At 45.4% G+C, this 20457-nt stretch overlaps 2 protein-coding genes across 2 annotated transcripts in view; one reads left to right on the forward strand and one right to left on the reverse strand.

Moving 5' to 3' along the window:
* The window catches only part of sgcd (sarcoglycan, delta (dystrophin-associated glycoprotein)), a gene marked incomplete at its 3' end in the record, with an annotated part of 198528 nt that overhangs the window by 115291 nt on the left and 62780 nt on the right, over nucleotides 1-20457 (reverse strand). The gene's annotated exons all lie outside the window — the stretch shown is intronic.
* On the forward strand, nucleotides 11044-13167 carry LOC308304102 (cytosolic endo-beta-N-acetylglucosaminidase-like; the record flags this gene model as incomplete). The annotated part of the gene is made up of 1 exon (XM_080748661.1): nucleotides 11044-13167. One exon carries the CDS (start codon nucleotides 11044-11046, stop codon nucleotides 13165-13167), a length of 2124 nt encoding a protein of 707 aa, XP_080604787.1.

The following is a 20457-nucleotide window of genomic DNA, read 5'->3' on the forward strand; positions in this document are numbered from 1 at the left end:
TGCTAATGAGATAATGAGACAAAGTTACTTTTCTTTCTCTTTCTCCAGTATTGTTACTGTTTTTTTACTGGTCCATTGATGCCGTTCTCTCCGCACATGGCTTAAAGGAGTAGTTCACCCCCCAAATTACTTTTCTTCTGCATTTGGGTCCCCGTCCGAAAAACATGGGGGCAAAATCGTGGGATAAAAAAATAAAAATAAAGTCTCCATGGCATGGCGTGAGTAATCAATAGAAAAAAAGTAATTTTGGGGGTGAACTACTCCTTTGATCCAATTAAGACAATAGTTCTCACTTTCAAGATTTCTTTTCACACAAAACATATCTGGCATATTATGGTTATAGCATTTAATTTCATTGCTGTGAGCCCGAAAACCTTTGCATCTCCATATTTGAAGGAGGTTAAGTTTATTTTCTTTGGTTAAAATAAAGATGAAAAAAGTTAGAATAAATGTACTTTAGAACGATAATAGATTCAGTACATAATTTGAAGTTTGTTTCCTCAGCAGCTAAGCCTATCAATTTATGTAACATAACTTTTGTTTTTGTTTCTTGCATTTCTGTTAACTCGAGCAGCTCCTAAAACATACTTTATTTGTGCAAGTTTAGCATGAATAAATGTTAACTTTTCTCTCAGGTCTGACTTTGTGTGTTTATGATATAGCAATCTGTTGGTAACATTTTGTTCAGATATTAAAACAGACAGAGATGAATGCTCCCCTGGATATCTGGGCCCTCGGGCTGCCTCTTAAACAAAGAAGTGATGACAACAGCACAGAACAAGTTAGAGGCAACGGAACAGAAGGAAAGGGGAGATTAAAACAGCGCTGGTGGAAGAAGTTGAACTAAAAGTTAAAGTAGCAACAGGGGTGTCGCACCAAATGCTCGGCCTTGGGTACAAGGATTCACTGCGGGCCCCCATGAATGTTCTTCATTGGTGGGAGGGGGTAACCCATTTAGACTGAGAACACATTATTAAAGCAATAAGCTACAAGAGTGGTTACCGGGGTATTATACACCGGCTGAAAGGCGTTAGGAAACACGAGCCCTCTCAGCCAGTGTATAATACCCCGGTAACCACAAGCCTCGCGTTGCTTTTCTAAAATGGTCACAATATTGCAACATGAAAATCGTAGCATTCCATTATTTAAAGAAAAAAGTACACTTCTCCGCCACCAGGAAGAGACATTTCCTTGTTTACCAGCCACATCCCAGGAACGGAAGCCAGTGTGTGTTTATAAAGTCACGTCATTCTTTTTGCCAAAAAAATTGGGAAACAACACTTATGTGTTATAGATCAGTCTCATGTTAAGAACCATATTCGATCCATACACATGTTTATTTTCATCCAGATTTAGCTTTGATGTGATGTGGGTGAACATCACATCAGCCCCGCCCGGAAACATTCAGTCACTGTCCTATGCATGCGGGCGGTGCTTAAAAACACCCGCACGGCAGGATTTGAGAGAAAATCAAACGCTTGCTTCTCTAGTTCAGCCTCACGGCACAGTGGAAAGAAATAACGCACCTGGCTTTGATACAAACTGATTCAAGGTGTGGGTTATAGTCTCATATACCACAGCAACCAGCCAATCAGAATCAAGGAATGGAACTAGCCGTTTTAGAATACTTATTATTATTTTGTGCTTTAACTATTGAAAAATAGCAGATATAGAAGCTCACTGCGAGAAGCTCACTGCGAGCTTGTATATCTGCTATTTTTGAAAAACATTGAACATTTTTGCAAGTCTGAATATTTTTTACATTTTATTTTTGGTTGAAAAACCTATGTTTCTATGTCAGTGGTGCTCAAACCTTTTCATGTGGAGGACCTCCAAAATGATATGGATTTGGCCATGGACCCCCCAAAATATTTAGTTCCAGGGACTCCCCAGAAACAAAATTTGAGTTACAAATGTTCACCTCATAGTCCTGGGTTCGATTCCCGCTGGGGGAAGCTGTGGGTAGTGGGGGCGTGTTTCTCCCTCCGCGTCATCAGCGCCCACACCCTAGGTGGGGTCGGCGATAGGGCCTTTCTGTGTGGAGTTTGCATGTTCTCCCCGTGTCTCCTAGGGTTGATACCCTCACAAAAACATGCAGTAATCCTGGTCTCAATAATGCCTCCCCCTGGCCAGCCGGGGTGCTTGATGGAGAGGAAAGGAACTGGTTGGAATAACATGTTCCACGCGTTCCGTCCATCCCGGGGAAATCCTCCCCTGTCAGGTGAAAAGAAACAACTTGGACTCCTCATGCATAGAAGGAAGCATGAGGTCAGTCCGTTGTCTCCCCAGGCACGGCAGAGGGAGAGCAGAGCCCAGGATTACATAGGCAATTGGCACTGGGTGAAAATGGGTTGCAAAATCGTGGGATAAAAATTATTACGAAAATAATAATACAAAAAAAAAGAAATACATACATTCAAAGATTTCACTTTTTCACCCTTTCAAAAATAGCAGATCTACAAGCTCGCTGTGAGCTTGTTATCTGCTATTTTTCAATAGCTAAAGTATAAAATAATTAAGGCCCCTCCACCTTGGGCCCTAGTAACTCAGTCCCACTTTTCCCCCGCCTTGTGACGCCCCTGAGTAGCAATACCACATTGCAAACAAGTAAAAAACGTTTCCTGTGCAAGGATTTGCGTCCGCGCACGCACGCACGCACGGACGCACGCACGCACGCACGCACACACACACACACACACACACACACACACACACACACACACACACACACACACACACACACACACACACACACACACACACACACACACACACACACACACACACACACACACACACACACACACACACACTCTGTCCTCTGTCTGTCTGTCTGTCTGTCTGTCTGTCTGTCTGTCTGTCTGTCTGTCTGTCTGTCTGTCTGTCTGTCTGTCACCGAATCCCGGACGTGAATATCACATCACCTCACAGTGGGGGGTCTATCTATATGTATACTGTAAGTCATAAATCATACACGCGGGGCTCAGACACCAGACACGTAGAGTTGCAGCACAGCTAGCATCCATTCATCTGACTTAGAGTGATCTTTCTGTCGTACAGAGAGCACAGGCGTTCACGTGCTGAAAACCGCTCAGAGGCAGTGGTGGAAAAAGTACTCACATAAGTAAAAGTATGAATACTGCAATATAGAAAAACTAACCCCAGGTGAAGGAGTTTAAGTATCTGAAGAGAAGGAGATCAGCCGGAGAATCGGAGCAGCAGGAGTGGTTTTGCAGTTGTGAAGAAAAAAAGCCGGAAGGCAAAGCTCTGTCTATCGAGCCATCTTCTTTCCTACTCTCACCTATGGTCATGAAGTGTGGGTCATGACCGAAAGTATAAGGTCTTGAGTATACAAGCGGCCGAAATGAGTTTTGGCTGGTATCTCCCTTAGAGATAGGGTGAGAAGTTCAGTCACCCGAGAGAGACTTGGAGTAGAACCACTGCTCCTTCACTTGAAAAGGAGTCAGCTTAGGTGGTTCGGGCATCTAGTACGGATGCCCCCCGAGCGCCTTCCTTGGAAGGACATCAATGCATGTCCCACATGGCAGGAGACCCCGTGGCAGACCAAAGATCAGATGGAAGGATTATATCCACTCCCGGAAGGAGTGGAGGAAGTTGCTCAGGTATGGGGAACTCTGGAAATCCCAGCTGGAACTGTTACCCCCGCGAACCGATTCCAGAAAAGTGGTTGAAGATGGATGGATGGATGTTACAAGTAAGTGTGCGCTTGTAGATCTGCTATTTTTAAATGGTCGAAATGTATAAGGGGCTGAAGTGGTTAACGTAGGCTATGTTTTGTAATAATAATCAAAATCTACAAAGTAATCAGTAAATAAAGTTTTCAAATGTAGTGGACTAAAAGTACAACATTTGTATCCGAGATGTAGTGGAGTAGAAGTAAAAGTATTGGCAAATGCACCAGTAAAGTAAAAGTACTTAGTTACGTTGGTTACACCACTGCTCAGCCGTAGCCATAAATCATAACTCTCATAGAGGTAGTTTATAGGGGTGTAGTGATATAGTAACTGTATCAAAATATCGTTTTTAACTTAAAAAATCGAAGTATATCGAAATGAAAACAGCTAAAATCGAATCGAAACGTTTTATTTTGTATCGTATCGGCAGTGCAAAGAATCGATTGTATCGATACTACCTACTTGTATAGCATTTTCAAGAAGAAAGAATTTAAGGGAGGGGTTTAATTACTTTTTCATTCCATATAGCTACACTGGTCTATCGATAAATGTGTGTAATCTCTGGGTTCATGTCAAGGTGCAGGTTTGTCAATATACAATGTCCATGTATTTGGCAGATAATCACTGTGTTTACTTATTTATATCCATAATAATACATGTTTCCCTTAAAAACCTGCACTATCGACACCTTTCACACAGATTTAATTTCTTTGCTAAATAGTTACTATATCGATTTTAAATCATTGAATCGAATCGTATCGTATCACCATGAATGAATCAATATCGCCCATGTATCGTGGTCGTATCGTCAACCATGTATCGTGATATGTATCGATTCGCTATTAAAATGTATCGTTACACCCCTAGTAGTTTATATTGGGACGTTTACACTCTACAAGAGTTATAAAGGGGAGTCAGAACGCTCTTGCTGGTTGAGCCCTAACGTCCATTTTCGTCTCATATGTTTCCAATAAATTAATGTTTACTCAAACTTCTCAGAGACTCGCCTTTCCTCGCCAGAATGCTTCCACCTTCAGAACTACAGAACGGAATACTTCCGCATAAAAAAACGTCATGTCCTAGTATGAGCGAATAGTGACGGCGATCAACGTCATGTGATATGTTCGGCCATTTTTACCCAACAACAAGGAAAGCGATGAGACTGGGAAGTTTGAGTAAACATTAATTTATTGGTAATATCTAACACATGCCGACGAGTGGACTGGATGGTAGAAGAGTGTTTCGACAATGCGGTGAGCACCTTATATATTGATTTGTACATGTTTTGAGACAAAAATGGACGTTAGAGCTCAACCAGCAAAGCGTTCTGACTCCCCTTTATAACTCTTGAGGAGAGAAAACGTCCCAATATAAATTACCTCTACAAGAGTTATGATTTATGGCTAGCTCAGCCGTGTGGTGTACTCACTGCCTCGGGCCCGTGACAAACCTCAGTGTGAAATCCACTGGACGTCCTAACAGCACCATTCTGATGAAACTTTTCTTTTTGTCGTAACCAAAAACATATCACTTAACTTTAAGCCCTGCGCTATACTTCCTTGTTCTGTAACGCATCGTTGGAGGAGAGCTTCGGGACATAATACACCAAATGGTGCGTATAGCCAAGGCTGAGCATCATCAAAGACGCACGCACACACACACGCACGCACGTACATACACACCTCCCCAGTGTTCATGTCGCTACATCAGGCAGCCCATATACCGCTGGGTCAAATGTCCAATGAACAGACTGACGGACAGCTGTGATTGAAAAACAATGACCCTTTTCCTTTTTTTTCTCCTTTTTTTAGCTAACCCACTTTTTCTTTAGTTAATCTTCTTTTAAGTTATTTTCCGGAGTGTGAGACACACCCAGAGCAAGACACAGGCTATATATTCCACTATAGGCCAAGTACTGTAATACAATTGTACCGGGTATTGATTGTATATGTGTCACTAACCATGGGTTGTTTTATTTTATGTTTTGCTTTGTACCTCCGCAGTGGTGGAAAAAAGTACTCAAATGTTTTACTCCAGTAAAAGTATCAATACTGCAATACAGAAATACTTTGTAAAAGTCCGGAATTCAAAATGTACGAGAGTATAAATTTATTGGCATCAAAATGTACTTAAAGTACCAAAAGTAAAAGTACAAAATGTTTGAAAATAACGCATCGCATCGCCGCGACGCGTTGTGAGCTTGTAGATCGGCTATTTTCAAACAGCCTAGGTATAAAATAGTGCTAACATGGATTAATGTATGTTTTATACTGTACTATAATCATTTGTATCTGCAAAGTAACTTGTAACTAGTCTGAGATGTAGTGGAGTAGAAGTAAAAGTATTGGAAATTGGAATATATTTACTTAAGTAAATGTACTTAGTTACTTTACACCACTGTACCTCAGTTTCTCCCCAATTTAGTTGTTATGCCAGTTTATTCCTCCCCGCACACGTGTGTGTGGTCACTGCCGTTGTATATCCTACTGCCAGTGAGGAGCCCCCAACGGGAGGACGGCAGTTGGGGACCAAGCAGGACTTCTGTATAGTGCAGGGTCTCTCAAAGTGGGTGCCGTGACCGTCCAGGTCCAGGGTTGTCTCAGTTTAACCCTACAAAATTTCAATAACGTTTATTTAAAAGGAAAGCTGAGGGTCATCCAAACGCACCAACTTCTTGTTATTTTCACTCCAATGGATGTTGCCCCGAGATGTAAAAATAAATAACAGCAGAGGGCGCTGTTTTTTTCCCCCCTCATTTTGCTGATGGGTTCTTAGATAGAGCCTAGCGTAGGTCTAGTGTAGCCTGTGACTCATTAGCCTGGGATCGCTTCCAGTTTCGGACTTCTGATCCGGTCGAGAGCAAATGGCGTCCGCGTCCTACGTCATTTTGTAGTCAAAACATAATACACTTTGGCAGGAAATACGAAACCGGAATCAGTTTTAACCCAAAACAATTCCCCGCGCTCAAGGACATCATTTTAGTACCTACCCAATAAAACGCTTAATGCGGCGTAGTTTTGCTTATTTTTTGAAAAGTTCGTTTGGTATATCTAAACGAATAGTCCAACTCGCAGCGACTGGCAAGCCTACTGGCAAGACTACATTTGCTTTAGCATTTAAATTCTCCTTTTGCACAAAGTAGTGCAATGCAAGATAGAGGGCGCCAGATCCCTTTGAGTCACACCCTACCACTCACAGAGCATTGATTCTAGTCATTTTCTCCATTTGATTTCTTTTCACTTCTTTCAACTTTTATTACTTGGGATGGTAAAAAGATGAGGCAGACAAATAAAATGTATTTTGACAAGTAATAAAAGTTGAAAAAAGTTGAAAAGAAAGCACTATAATCTAATGGAGAAAACAACTGGAATCAATGCTCTGTGGATGAACAGGAAGTAGTGGTAGGGTGTGACTCAAAGGGATCTGGCGCCCTCTATCTTGCATTGCACTACTTTGTGCAAAAGGAGAATTGGGATTGAGGAAACAAACGCGGAACCAAAACAAAGCGACGTCGCTTCTTCTGCCATCCGGTTTAGGATGCCATCCAGTCTAGACCAGATCAAACGACCTGTTTAGTAAACGAACACCAGGCTTTCCCCCCGAGAAAGCCTGCAGTGACGCGAGGTTATAGTGACTCATTGAAGTGAATGGGGAACCATACGCGTAGGGCAGCTAATAGAGAATTCCCCTCATACGCGTACAGGGCAGACACACAGCCTCTTCAATCTGTCTTCATATCCCACCCACCCTGAGGGACCGTCCTCATTTAGCAGGACGGGGACAGAGGGGTTAGCGCGCTAAATGTGTCCTGACCAGACACTGGTCTCATGGGGAGAGCAAGGTGGAGAGAGAGAGAGAGAGAGGGGGGAGAGAGAGAGAGAGGGAGGGGGAGAGAGAGAGAGAGAGAGAGAGAGAGAGAGAGAGAGAGAGAGAGAGAGAGAGGGGGAGAGAGAGAGAGAGAGAGAGAGAGAGAGAGAGAGAGAGAGAGAGAGAGAGAGAGAGGAGAGGCAGACACAGGAGAGGCAGACAAACGAAAGACAGAGAGAGGACAAGAAAGATGGGGCGATGAAGATGAGAAGCATGAAAGTGTGAACAAGTGCAAGAAGAAAAAGACAAATGTGACAAAAGAGAGAGGGAGAGAGAGAAGCGGAGAACAGCACACAAGTACACATGTACACACACACAAGGCTGCGCAGACCCCAGCTAACCCCTCACTTGTTTTATACTGATTTTAGACATATACTTTTATTGAGTCATGATAGGTTTTATCCCTAAATGTTTTGAGTTTCCCCGGCTGGACATAGCACGTGGAAGGAACACGTTATTCCAACCAGTTCCTTTCCCCTCCATCAGGCGCCCCGGCTGGCCAAGGGGAGGCAGTATATAGACCAGGATTATTGCATGTTTTTTTGTGAAGGTATCTACCTTAGGAGACACAGGGAGAACATGCAAACTCCACACAGAAAGGCCCTTTCGACAACCCCATGGGCACTGATGACGTGGAGGAGAGAACACGGCCCCGGCGCAACAGCATCCCCAGCTGGAATCAAACCCAGGACCTTCCAGCTGTGCGGTGACAACGCTACCGACTGTGCCACCGTGCCCCCTAGGTGATAATCTTCTAATGTCATCCGGTATACAATGTTCACGCAGAGAAACCTTGTCCACTGTGTGTTACTCTATTAATTTCCCTGTGTGGTGCCTCTAGCTCACTTTGTTGAACACAGAACAATAACAAAGAAACACAGAGTCCTTCCAATCCTGAGACCACTAAAAGAGTTTCCCCTGCTGATCAAGGAGCTGTGGGATTATATCCATCGCTTGAAGGTTTATTTCAGTGGCCCGGATCCTAAAATGTCTGTTTGGAAACGCAACCGAACATCCGAACCCTAATAAGTGACCTTAGTTTGCATGCCTGTGTGTCTGTGTCCAATCTGTCCATAGCTGCTTTGCTGGCGACTATAAAACAAATACAAATGGAGTTCTCCTTATCAAAGCTCACAGCAATGATCACTTAGCACACGCACGCGCGCGCACACACACGTACACGCACGCGCACACACACACACACACACACACTCACACTCACACTCACACACACAGAGAGAGAATGAGATAGACAGAGACAGAGAGAGAGAGAGAGATATCTAGGGGAACCATTGACCTAACTCTGTTATCGTTTCAACCCCCAGGAGTTTCAATTAACTCTGGTGTTAAACAGCACAGCGGGCACAGACAAGTTCCTCAGGAGCGTGTGTGTGTGTGTGTGTGTGTGTGTGTGTGTGTGTGTGTGTGTGTGTGTGTGTGTGTGTGTGTGTGTGTGTGTGTGTGTGTGTGTGTGTGTGTGTGTCCGCACGTGTGTGCGTGCGTGCGTGTGTAGTGTACCTCATTGTGCATACAAATGACTTTGCAATGCATGTGTTTACAGTTTATATAAACAAGATGCAGAGCAGGAGCAGGCAGATAAATCCAGAGAGAATATGCATACAGTACAGATCCTTCTCCAAAAATTTGAATATTGTGTAAAAGTATATTCTCTTGAAACTTTCATATATTCTAGATCAGGGGCCTTCAACCTTTTCATAGATTCCGTATATAGTTTCATCGTTTGACAGCACAATCATCAGTGTATTTTGGATTCATGTCAATCTGTTTTCAGATATTTAACCACTTGAACCATCAATACTTAATAAACTTGACCTTTCACTCTGTACTTAGTCTGCTCTTTTTCCCCTCTACACCAGCTCTTTGCCGAAAATAGCTTTGGACACTGCTCCTACAGATTTTGCCCTAAAATCACGCAAAGCAGTACACAGTATCTCTAAAGTCATGTCATCAACATGGATCTGTCCCATTTCCCATATTCCCTCCTGATTGGCCACAGTTGCCTTCTAAAGTTTGTGTATGCGACCTGACGGTCGCTTATCTCCCGATTAGGGAGTCTTACTGGTGGTACATTCTGCATAATGCAAAGTGTTTCTGCAGTGTGATATTGATATTTGATGACCGACATGTGTTTAATGCGTCTTTGTGTTGGTGTTGTTGCGCATTCATCAGATGAAGGTCATTGAGTGTGTAGTAACACACACACGCACACGCGCACACACACACACACACACACACACACCTCTTCCTCATTCATTAGTCATTTCAGCGTGTTCGTAGCCATGTTCAGTCTGAACATTACCTTTGACCCTCAATACGTGACATACTGTAGCGACCAGAGTGAATTAAAATATGCATACATTCAACACAGCATCCGCTCCCCTCCAATAGACAGGTACATCTCCTTTATAACACGCACGCACGCACGCGCACACGCGCACACGCACGCACGCACGCACGCACGCACGCACGCACGCACGCACACACACACACACACTTTTTTACTGTGGGTGTTATACCCTCATTTACATGAACTACACTCACGGTGTGTTCCAGTCAAACCACAGTCACTACAGCAGAGGTTTTCCTTTTGGCTCGAGTCAACCATGCAAATAACTTGTACACTCTCTTTCCTGACTGGGCGTGATAACAATAAAGATAACAATATGTCGATAACGATTAGTAATAAATCAATGGCCATATATGGAGATCTCTCTGTCAGTCCTTGTCCCTTATATGCCCATATATTGAGATCCCTGATGTCATCAATATTAAACCCATATCTTATCTATAAAGTTCACAGATAGTATGAGCATACTGTACTGTGTCAGTCTCATGTGATGTGGTCTATGATGTCAGACATCTATGATGTCAACCATCTCCATACAAGTGATTGGTAACAGTCACACCTGTGGTGAGCCCATATAGGCTCTGGCAGCACCAGAGAGCAAACATTTTGCCTGAAGCCACACTATGGGACCCACGGCTGGGTGTTTGACATGATGCATTAAAGTAAGTTGTGTTTTCAGTTCACTAGGTATAGTGCTCTTTGATGTATTGTTAAGTTCCTTTATGTAGGTATTTAGGCCTCACCTTCCGTAAGAAGGGCATTATGCACTAACAACTATGTAGCATTGTTGCAACAATGGGGAATTTAAGGAGCCCGTTTTTACTACCGCGACGTGAGGCGGGACTACGGCTGCTATTACGTAATCTTGTTGCGGTCCAAACCGTTAAGCAAACAGCTGTCGGTGACGGGGTCCCACCCCTTTCGCTGAACTCTTCGGTTCCCATGGCGACGCGTCTACGCAGCAGGCGTTGTAGACGCTACGCTCCTGCTGTAATAGAGACCGCTGCGACGGCGCCAGGTTGATCTATCGAGGGCTGATCATTTCCGGTTGCCGTTGTCATCTGCCGTTGCAGTACAAAGCTTAAATAGCCTATTGTAACCACAAAGCGTACAATGGAGCGAGGGGACCCTGCATCAACAGCAGGGTCTGATGGGGACACAAGTGAGACAAGCAGGCCGGAGTCTTGTTTGGATTCCAGTAGTGTTCACGAGGTCATCAAGTACACGCCCTCATCTCTGCCAGCCAGGCAGTACGACGCCGACACCACAGAACCAATCGGCAGTGGCCTTCAGACCTTGGAGGAGCTGTTGTCGTGGAAAAGACGCGAGGCCAGCCCCTTCGACGTGGCCACCGTCCCACTGGCCGACCGGGACCCTCCGCTGGCCGCCTCCCCCCTTCGCACTCTGGTGTCACATGACATGATGGGTGGTTACCTAGACGACAGGTTCGCCCAGGGGACCCACTCGGAAGCGCCGTACGCCTTCTACCACTGGCCGTACATCGACATCTTCAACTACTTCACACACGTCATGGTGACCGTTCCTCCCACCGTGTGGACCAACGCCGCACACAAACACGGCGTCGTCGTCCTCGGGACCTTCATCACGGAGTGGACGGACGGGGCCAAAGTGTGCGAGGCCTTCCTGAAAGACGAGGAGTCCTATCGGGCCGTGGCTGATAAACTGGTCCAGATAAGCCACTGTTACGGTTTCGATGGCTGGCTGGTTAACATAGAGAACGCCCTGAGTGAGGTTGCGGTGAGAAACACGCCGCTGTTCCTGCGCTACCTGACAGACCGGCTGCACGAGAGGGTCCCCGGCAGCAAGGTGGTGTGGTACGACAGCGTGCTGGAGGATGGGCAGCTCAAATGGCAGAACGAGCTCAACCGTAACAACAGGGCGTTTTTCGACGCGTGCGACGGCCTGTTCACCAACTACAACTGGACGGAGCAGAGTCTGGAGGGCATGGGGGCCTTCGACGGAGCCCGGGGCCGGCGGGCCGACGTCTACGTGGGGGTGGACGTCTTCGCCAGGGGGGAGGTGGTGGGGGGCATGTTTGACACCAACAGGGCACTGGAGCTCGTCAGGAAACACAACTTCTCGGCGGCCATCTTTGCTCCGGGTTGGGTCTACGAGCACAGCCGCGATAAAACCGCGTTTCGCGACGACCAGGACAGGTTCTGGGCTCTGCTGTCTGACTTCCTGTACGTCCACCGTCCCTCCTCGCCTCTCCCCTTCGTCTCCTCTTTCTGCCAGGGCTTCGGCAAGGCCCTCTTCTGGAGGGGACGGCGGGAGGCGGGGACGAGCTGGTTCAACCTCGGTGCCCAGGAGCTGCAGCCCCTCTACTATGACGACCACACTCTGGAGGGAGGGGGCTGGCTGAGGAGCCGAGGCTGCCCCGAGGACGCCTGGAACGGGGGCTGCTCTCTGCTGCTGGAGGGGGTCCTGCCTGCCAGCCTCCACAAAACACGTGCCAGGCTGTTCTCTCTGAACGTGCCCCTATCGTCCAGCTCTGTGGCGTCTCTCGTCTACAAGCTGTCCCCAGGCATCACAGCCTCTCTGGAGCTGAAGACCAGAGACGTCGGCCTCTGCATGCACACAGCAGTTCAGGACATCGCCGCCAGCACGTCTTCTAGAGTTCTGGATGCCAGCCACCCTGTGGTTAAACAGCTCTCTGAAAGGTGTGGTCGGTGGAATCCAGAGAGGTGGACTGTCAGGTGTTCCCAGTTGGAGCTGCTTGCTGGCTGTGCACTGAGGGAGGTGTGTGTGATCATACAGCGGGAGGGGGAACCTCGAGACACGCCTTTCAGCTGCCGAGTGGGAGAGTTCATGGTCCTGGACGAGGCCAGTCTGTGGGCTCCCCTCCAGTCGGTCCAGGGGGTTTGCATCTACGACGTGGTCTGGCAGCGGAGCGTCAGCGGCCTGCTCCTCCTCAACGCCACGCTGCGCTGGAGCTACCCGGCCCGGCCGGCGCGTCACTTCAGGGTGTACTGGAGACCGCTGCGGGGGCCGCTGCGGGGGCCGCTGGACCCCCGCGTGCCCCCGGGGCGGCCCGAGCTGGTGGGCCGGTCCTACTCCACCCTGTTCCGGGTGACGGCGCTGCCGCTGGCCGAGCCCCCGGGCCTCATGGAGCTGCTGGTGGAGCCAGTGACGCGGGAGGGCTTCCTGGTCCCGGAGAGCCACTGGGGCAGACGCAGCCTCAGCTACGCCCAGGAGCAGAGGGTGGAAACATCATGAGGGACTCGCTCTCAGTTTGTCTGCTTAGGAAACCGTCATGGGACAGCAATACAGCAACATAATGTTTCTGATTCACTATGCAACATATATTCATATTTTCCTGTCTATTTGTTTTTCAGGTTTTTTAAATTCTTAATTAGAAATATTAGTTAGTTAGTACAATTAGTTTTGTAATAATGGTGCTATTTGGGGCACCCTGCAGGACAGGTTCAACCAGTTTATGTGGTAACCATAATCAATATGCTGTGGATTCATTTTCTATCATTTAAGTTCACTAGACCTTACCCGTTCGAATATATGTGCTGCAAAATATGTGCAGAGTGTGGGTTTTGGGGAAAGTAACTGTAACTGCATGGTGCATGCGTGAGAATATGTGGGAGCATCATAATGTAAGGAGCAGCCCATGGAGGAGTGTATATTTATGATGGATACAAATAATTTAACAGCAAAATTAGGTGAATAGAAGTATGAGGATGTATTTGCTCCACATAAGTTTTCTATACCCGTTGGAAGATGAGACACACATCACCCGTTGCATGCGTGACCCATGCAGAGAGAGAGAGAGAGAGAGAGAGAGAGAGAGAGAGAGAGAGAGAGAGAGAGAGAGAGAGAGAGAGAGAGAGAGAGAGGGGCCCGGGGCTACAGATCCCATGGCCTGGAGGAACGGACCGTAACCCTGACAACAGGCTGTAGAGCTGTAGAGTGAAGAAACGCTAATTAATCGCTAGAATTTGGGAAAAATGAAATTCGGGCTCCGTCACCGTGTGTATAATGCTAATGACCAATGCCATGTTAAATTTGAGATCAGTCGCTGAAGCGAGTGAATAGATAATGCATTTTGTGACTGACTGACCTCTCTCTCTAATTATATGTTAGATGAGCATGTATAACAGATTGCCCAGGGACAGAAAATGAAAATCAGCCTGTTGGCTGAAACAAATTGTTCTCACTTGATTAAATACACCAATTTCGCTGGTAGACCACTAGGCCCTCGGGTGGTCTGCTGGGGCCAGCTGTCTGTGTATTGCCCCCAACAATCAAACTGTTACTAAAAAAGGCTCAGATTTGTCCTCCTGCTATTATAGCTCTCCCTCTGCCGCGCCTGGGGAGACAACGGACTGACCTCATGCTTCCTTCAGTGCATGAGGAGTCCAAGTTGCTTCTTTTCACCTGACAGGGGGGATTTCCCCGGTTTGGACTTAGCACGTGGAAGGAACATGTTTTTCCAACCAGTTCCTTTATTCCCCTCCATCAGGCACCCCGGCTGCATGGCCAGGGGGATGCATTTTAGGGCACGCTTTCAAGCAGCCATCCCGTTAACCTTGTTTTTAAAAAAAGTGATCCGTCTAAAGTTCAGCAGCACAGTGTGTGTAAAGGCAGTTTGTTCCAGTCTTTAAGTACTGAATACATTGAAAGTACACTTTCCAAGCAATCGGTTGCATCCAGGCAGACACACATTAGCTATAATGGATCTGCTCTTCAAAGTTGTGTCCCTGACGCATGCACTGGTGGAAAGTTATAAGTACATTTACTCAATTGCCGCACTTGATTACAACTTTGAGGCACTTTTACTTCACTGGAAGACATTTGTAGAACCGGCTTCACGGGTTAAGCAAAACTCCATCCGAGTGCTCTGTTCGCCCCACTGAGTAGACACACATTAACCATAATGGATGTGGTGCAGTCTAAAGCGTGTCCCTGACGTGAGGAGAAGGGAGCGGTACGGGTTAGCCAGGTAATTCATGAGAACAGGGTTATTAAAACCCATTCAGGCCTAGAAACGATTCAATGCTTTAACTATTGAAAAATAGCAGATATACAAGCTCACAGCGCGGCACCAAGTGCCGCGCTGCGAGCATGTATATCTGCTATTTTTGACGTGAAACGTGTGGGCAAATCTTTGAATATTATGTGTTTTCAAAGCGAACGTTTGTAACTCAAATTTTGCTTCTGGGGGTGGTCCCTGGAACTAGATATTTTGAGATGGGGGGGTCTGTGGCCAAATTCATATCATTTTGGGGGTCCTTCACATGAAAAGGTTTGAGAACCACTGACATGGTAGTCTCTCAAGAACAGACTAACTGAGCTCCAGTTAAGTGAAAAGGAGCTTTTCTTTGACGATGGCTGGCCAGATTGCTGACATAGAAACATAGGTTTTTCAAAAAATCTTAGAAGGATTCAAAAGACACTTATAGAATTAGGTCAAAATTCAAATTTTCACGATTTTTCAAAAATAGCAGATCTACAAGCTCGCAGCGCGGCACTCGGTGCCGCGCTGTGAGCTTGTATATCTGCTATTTTTCAATAGTTAAAGCATAAAATAATGATACACAATATAGTGTACCCGTTCTAAATGGGTTAATGACCTCTGTGTTGCTCCATCCAGCTTTAATTGTGTTTTCCAACACAAGCCAACGGAAGTTGTTGATGATAACAACTTTCACAAACTTCGTGGCGACCCTGACCTATGTTTGTTTGTTTGTTCTGGGCTGTGTCGAGTTTGCTGTAGAGACGGCAGGGGGATCCCCGACAGGCATGTCGCACCAAATTCTGGGCCCTGGGTACAAGGATTCACTGCGTTGTTTTGTGCTTTAACTATTGAAAAATAGCAGATATACAGTACAAGCTCACAGTGCGGAACCGAGTGCCGCGCTACGAGCTTGTAGATCTGCTATTTCTGCTAAACTTCTAAGGTTTTTTGAAAAAAACTATGTTTCTATGTCAGTGGTGCTCAAACCTTTTCATGTGAAGGACCCCCAAAATGATATGTATTTGGCCACGGACCCCCATCTCAAAATATTTAGTTCCAGGGCAGGGACCCCCCAGAAGCGAAATTTGAGTTTCAAATGTCCGCTTAAAAAATACATATATTGAAAGATTTGCACACATTTTCACACTTATCAAAAATAGCAGATCTACAAGCTGTGAGCTTGTATATCTGCTATTTTTCAATAGCTAAAGTATCAAATAATTAAGGCCCCTCCACCTCAGTCCCACTTTCCTCCCTTGTGACGCCCCTGTTTCCCAACATTTCCCATTAAGGATCCTTTCCCTACGTTTTAACAGCGGGCAACAGCCGGTAAATCTGGGCGACGATGGCGTCCAAAAGATGTTTTTGGGCCACGTTTTCCACTATCGCCTCATCACCCGTTATCGGCAGTAGTTAGTTACCAAGTCCCAATGACAAATAACACTCTTCCAGAAAATATATGGATGACCGTCGCTACTGAAGTTGAATTGAGAAGGGTTAAAGGACAACTTTGTTTTTTTACAACAAGGGTTCATATTTTAGATAGTTATTAGAGAAAAGAAAAGATCAGAGTGAAAATGTTTTCATTTACTTCTTTCTATCATTTTAGTGATTTAAAGTTAAACTAAACTTTTTTTATAAAACATATCTTAAAATTGTCCTAACTATTAAATCGCTAAAGTTTTAGAACCCCCACTCCGTTAATTTCAGCCCCAAAAGCCTTTTCTTTATATGTTTTCTACTTAGCCTTGACAGGGGCGGGATTTCCCGGCAAAATGACGTCATCTGCATCATCCGTATACGTTGTGTATACGTTGGCCAATCACATTGCGGATCATACACACATGATACACTACCGGCCAATTACAGCGTAGATCATACACTGCCGGGCTCTTCAGGAAGTACACTGCAGTGTTTACACTGGTCTAGGAGTCTAGCATGTAACTCACCAACCGCTGCTCGTAGAGGTACACGAGAGACCTCTATGGATGCGTCTCGGCGAGGCGGACGCGGTGGTCTGAAGGCCCGGTCCGCGGCAAAAAACGGCCGAAAAAAGCAGATGCGACCGCGGTTTGCTCTGCCGCTACTGACCACTAGTTGAGCAACTTACACAGTATAGCTTTAACGATTTTGATTTGCATACATGCAAGTGGCTAAATACTATCCTTTTAGACACAATAAGCCCATTCCCAAGATGCACTGCAATCTTCCATGGGCAGATGTGACTTATGGGGGCTGGTGTAAATAGTAACAAAGAAATGGCCGGCTTATTGCGTCTAAAAATACATATTTAGCCACTTGTACGCATGCCCCCACCCACTGAAATCAAAATAATAAAATCACTAAAACAATAGAAAGCAGTAAATGAAAACATTTGAACAGTCATCTTTTCTTCTCTCTATACAATCTAAAACAGGGGTCTTCAACGTTTTCAGGCCAAGGACCCCTTAGTTGAGAGAGATGAAGTAGGGACCGGCCCCCACAACCTTTTCATAGATTCCATATAGTTTCATTGTTTCACAGCACAATTGCCAAGTGTATTTTGGATTCATGTCAATTTGTGTGTTCAGATATTTAACCACCTTTCATTGAAGTCTGCTCTTTTCCCCCTCTACACCAAAGCTCTTTGCCGTAAATAGCCGAACTACGATAAGTTTGCCTTTAAGTCTAAACTAAGTTTGCCTTTAAGTCTAGCTCAAGCCGCTATTGTCAGCTCAAATCAAATCACTACGGCAGGGACGTGCTGGGCCCCTGATTCAGCCCGGGAAAAAAAGAGTTGTAGAGGCCCTCATTGCGCGCTATAGAGAGAGATCTCTCTCTATAGCACTGTTGCTACTCAAAGATTTGCCATTTCAGATCATGACAAGTGACAAGCCAGAGGGCCAATTACTGTAAATGAGTTATATTTCGTCGTTGTCGGGTGGAAACCTTGTATGTCCAAAACCGTTTGTTTTGTATTTATCATTTTAAAAATGATTTAAACTAGTGAAAACAGCCGATCTACAACCACACAACGCCTCGCACCGCGAGGCGTTGTGTGCTTGTAGATCTGCTGTTTTCACAACTTTTGTGAGACGGCCTTGTATGATGAAGCAGGGCTTTGCTTTGCGAAAAAATTTATAAATTTGAAACTTGGAGATACGAGGTTTCTACCCGACAGTGACGATTTAATTTGTTGGCCGTCAAGCCCCCAAAATGGAACGAAGGCCGACATTTTATTTTTAATTTTTTCCTAATGGCTGGCCTGGACCGGCCGGGAATGAACCGGCCGTTCGGGAGTTGTCCCGCTTTTCCCAACAGCCAGCACGTCCCTGCACTACGGTCTACGGATGTGTGCAATGGTTGACTATGGCTGAGTCAGTGTATAAAACATTTTTAAAAAGAACCTTGAACCTTGAATAAACAGGCTTCACTGCTGTAGCCAACTCAAAATGTCTGCGAACCCGTCTCTGAGCCAGCCTGACCTGACTAAACATGCACTTGTCTCGGAAGAAGGAACACGATGAGATAAAAAATGTTCTGGCCAAAAAAAAGACAAAGATGTTGGGTGGCAAAGTGCCCGGAGAAACATCTTGCTGAGAAGATTCTGTCACTTATAATGATGCATTCCTCTGACCTTGTCTTATTACTGCTAAGCAGTGTATTGTCCCTGACGGGCACTTTACCTCGTATCTCCAAGTTTCACATTTGTACGTTTTCTTTTGTAAAGTATAAAGCTCTGCTTCACCATACAAGACTGTCACACAAGACTTAGCCTGGCTCCAGCCAATAGACCCGCCCACTCTCTGAGTGAACTGCATCTCTTGGTCTGGATGTGTCATATGACGTGTCTCTTGCTACCGAAAGCTTCTCAAACCGACCGAAACCGACCAATGAAATCAATGCAATGCGGAGGAGGGGCGCGTCTAACTTTTGAAAATCAACAGAAACAGTGGAGGGAGGGGTGGCTGCGTGGCTCACCAGAGTTCTTAATTGCTCCCTTTGAACTTCAAAAGGGCTCCGAACTGCAGTCATTGATTGAGCCATACAAGTGTCGAATAGCTCGTTAGTGATTTCTCTCTAATCAATGAAACATCAAAGACAATGACCTGTTTGGTGCATGTCGTTGAGGGGAGGGGGAGGAGGGAATGTTTTGTGTGCAAAAGTCAAACACAACCCCTCCCACCAGATCCCCCACTCATTTTGCGGGCCTAGGATGGCTAAATGTAGAAGACAGGGTTAAACAATTGAAAATGGGTCTGATGTTTAAAATAGTCAATGCAAATCTATCATCAACCCCCACAGTGCCCGCATATTTGATCAAACACCTCCAAAAAGTAAGCGACACCCACAACTACAACACCAGAGGGAGCGTAAACAACGATTTAATAATACAAACCCATAGTACAAACATGGGGAAATTCTCCTTTTACAATAAAGCCACTGAAGTGTGGAACTCTTTGACCATTTCCCTTAAAACAAGTAACTCGCTGGCCTCCTTTAAAACGGCCCTGAAAATTCATCTTTCAGGAGGTCAGAGGCGTAGGTAGCCTACATTTTTCCCTGAAGATAGGAAAAAAGTGACCCCCCCCCCCCCCCCCCCCTCCCCTTTTATTTTTTTTTCTTTACATATATGTGAATTATTTATATTTATCAAATGCAACAAATATTGCCATGTTCTGTAAATTGAGTGCCAAGGACTTCCAATGGAATCAAGACTGTAAAAGGACTTATTGGGATGTTCCTATTGGACAAAATGCTTTTAGCTCTACCAGTGCTGTGCCACATGTTTTAAATGTGTCCACTGTACATGTGTGTAAATTCATTGTGCCAATAAAATAATCAATCAATCAATCTCTTGTGATTGGGAATTTCAAAATTTAAATCCCCTCCCCTTTTCAATCAAATAGAATGGCCACAAGTTCAGACTCAAGCCCCAGCGTAGAGTCTGAAATCAGGCTACACAAGACTAGTAGCCTGATTTCAGACTCTACGCTGATAGATAGATAGATAGATATATACCTTTATTATCCCAAGGGGGAAATTCAATTGAGCTTGAGTCTGAAGTTGTCCCTATTCTATTTGATTACAAAGGGGAGGGGATTTGAAATTCCCAATCACAAGAGATCTGGTGGGAGGGGTTGTGTTTGACTTGTGTACACAAAACATTCCCTCCTCCCCCTCCCCTCTATGACATGCACCAAACAGGTCATTGTCTTTGATGTTTCATTGATTAGAGAGAATCACTAACGAGCTATCGACACTTGTAGTTGTAGCTCTTCTGAAGATCAAAGGAGGCAATTAACTCATTCGTAGTTTACGGCCGTAAAGCCCGTTAATTTCTCTATGTCTTTCACTGCCGGCTTCTCCTACCTGTTAACGTGGGCGCTCGTCCAGTTCCCATCGTGCGTTATCGGACACTGCTATGCATCGTGTGTTCGCGTATTCCATCAGCTTCTCAAATCCGTTGAAACTTTTTCAATTGATCAATAAGTTCTCCATCTGTAAGCCGCGGAGTTCAGACAGAAAGTTAACGGGCCAAAATAGAGGACGGACTTCCG

Source organism: Nannobrachium achirus (assembly GCF_963921795.1).
Source record: "Nannobrachium achirus genome assembly, chromosome: 19".
Lineage (NCBI taxonomy): Eukaryota > Metazoa > Chordata > Actinopteri > Myctophiformes > Myctophidae > Nannobrachium > Nannobrachium achirus.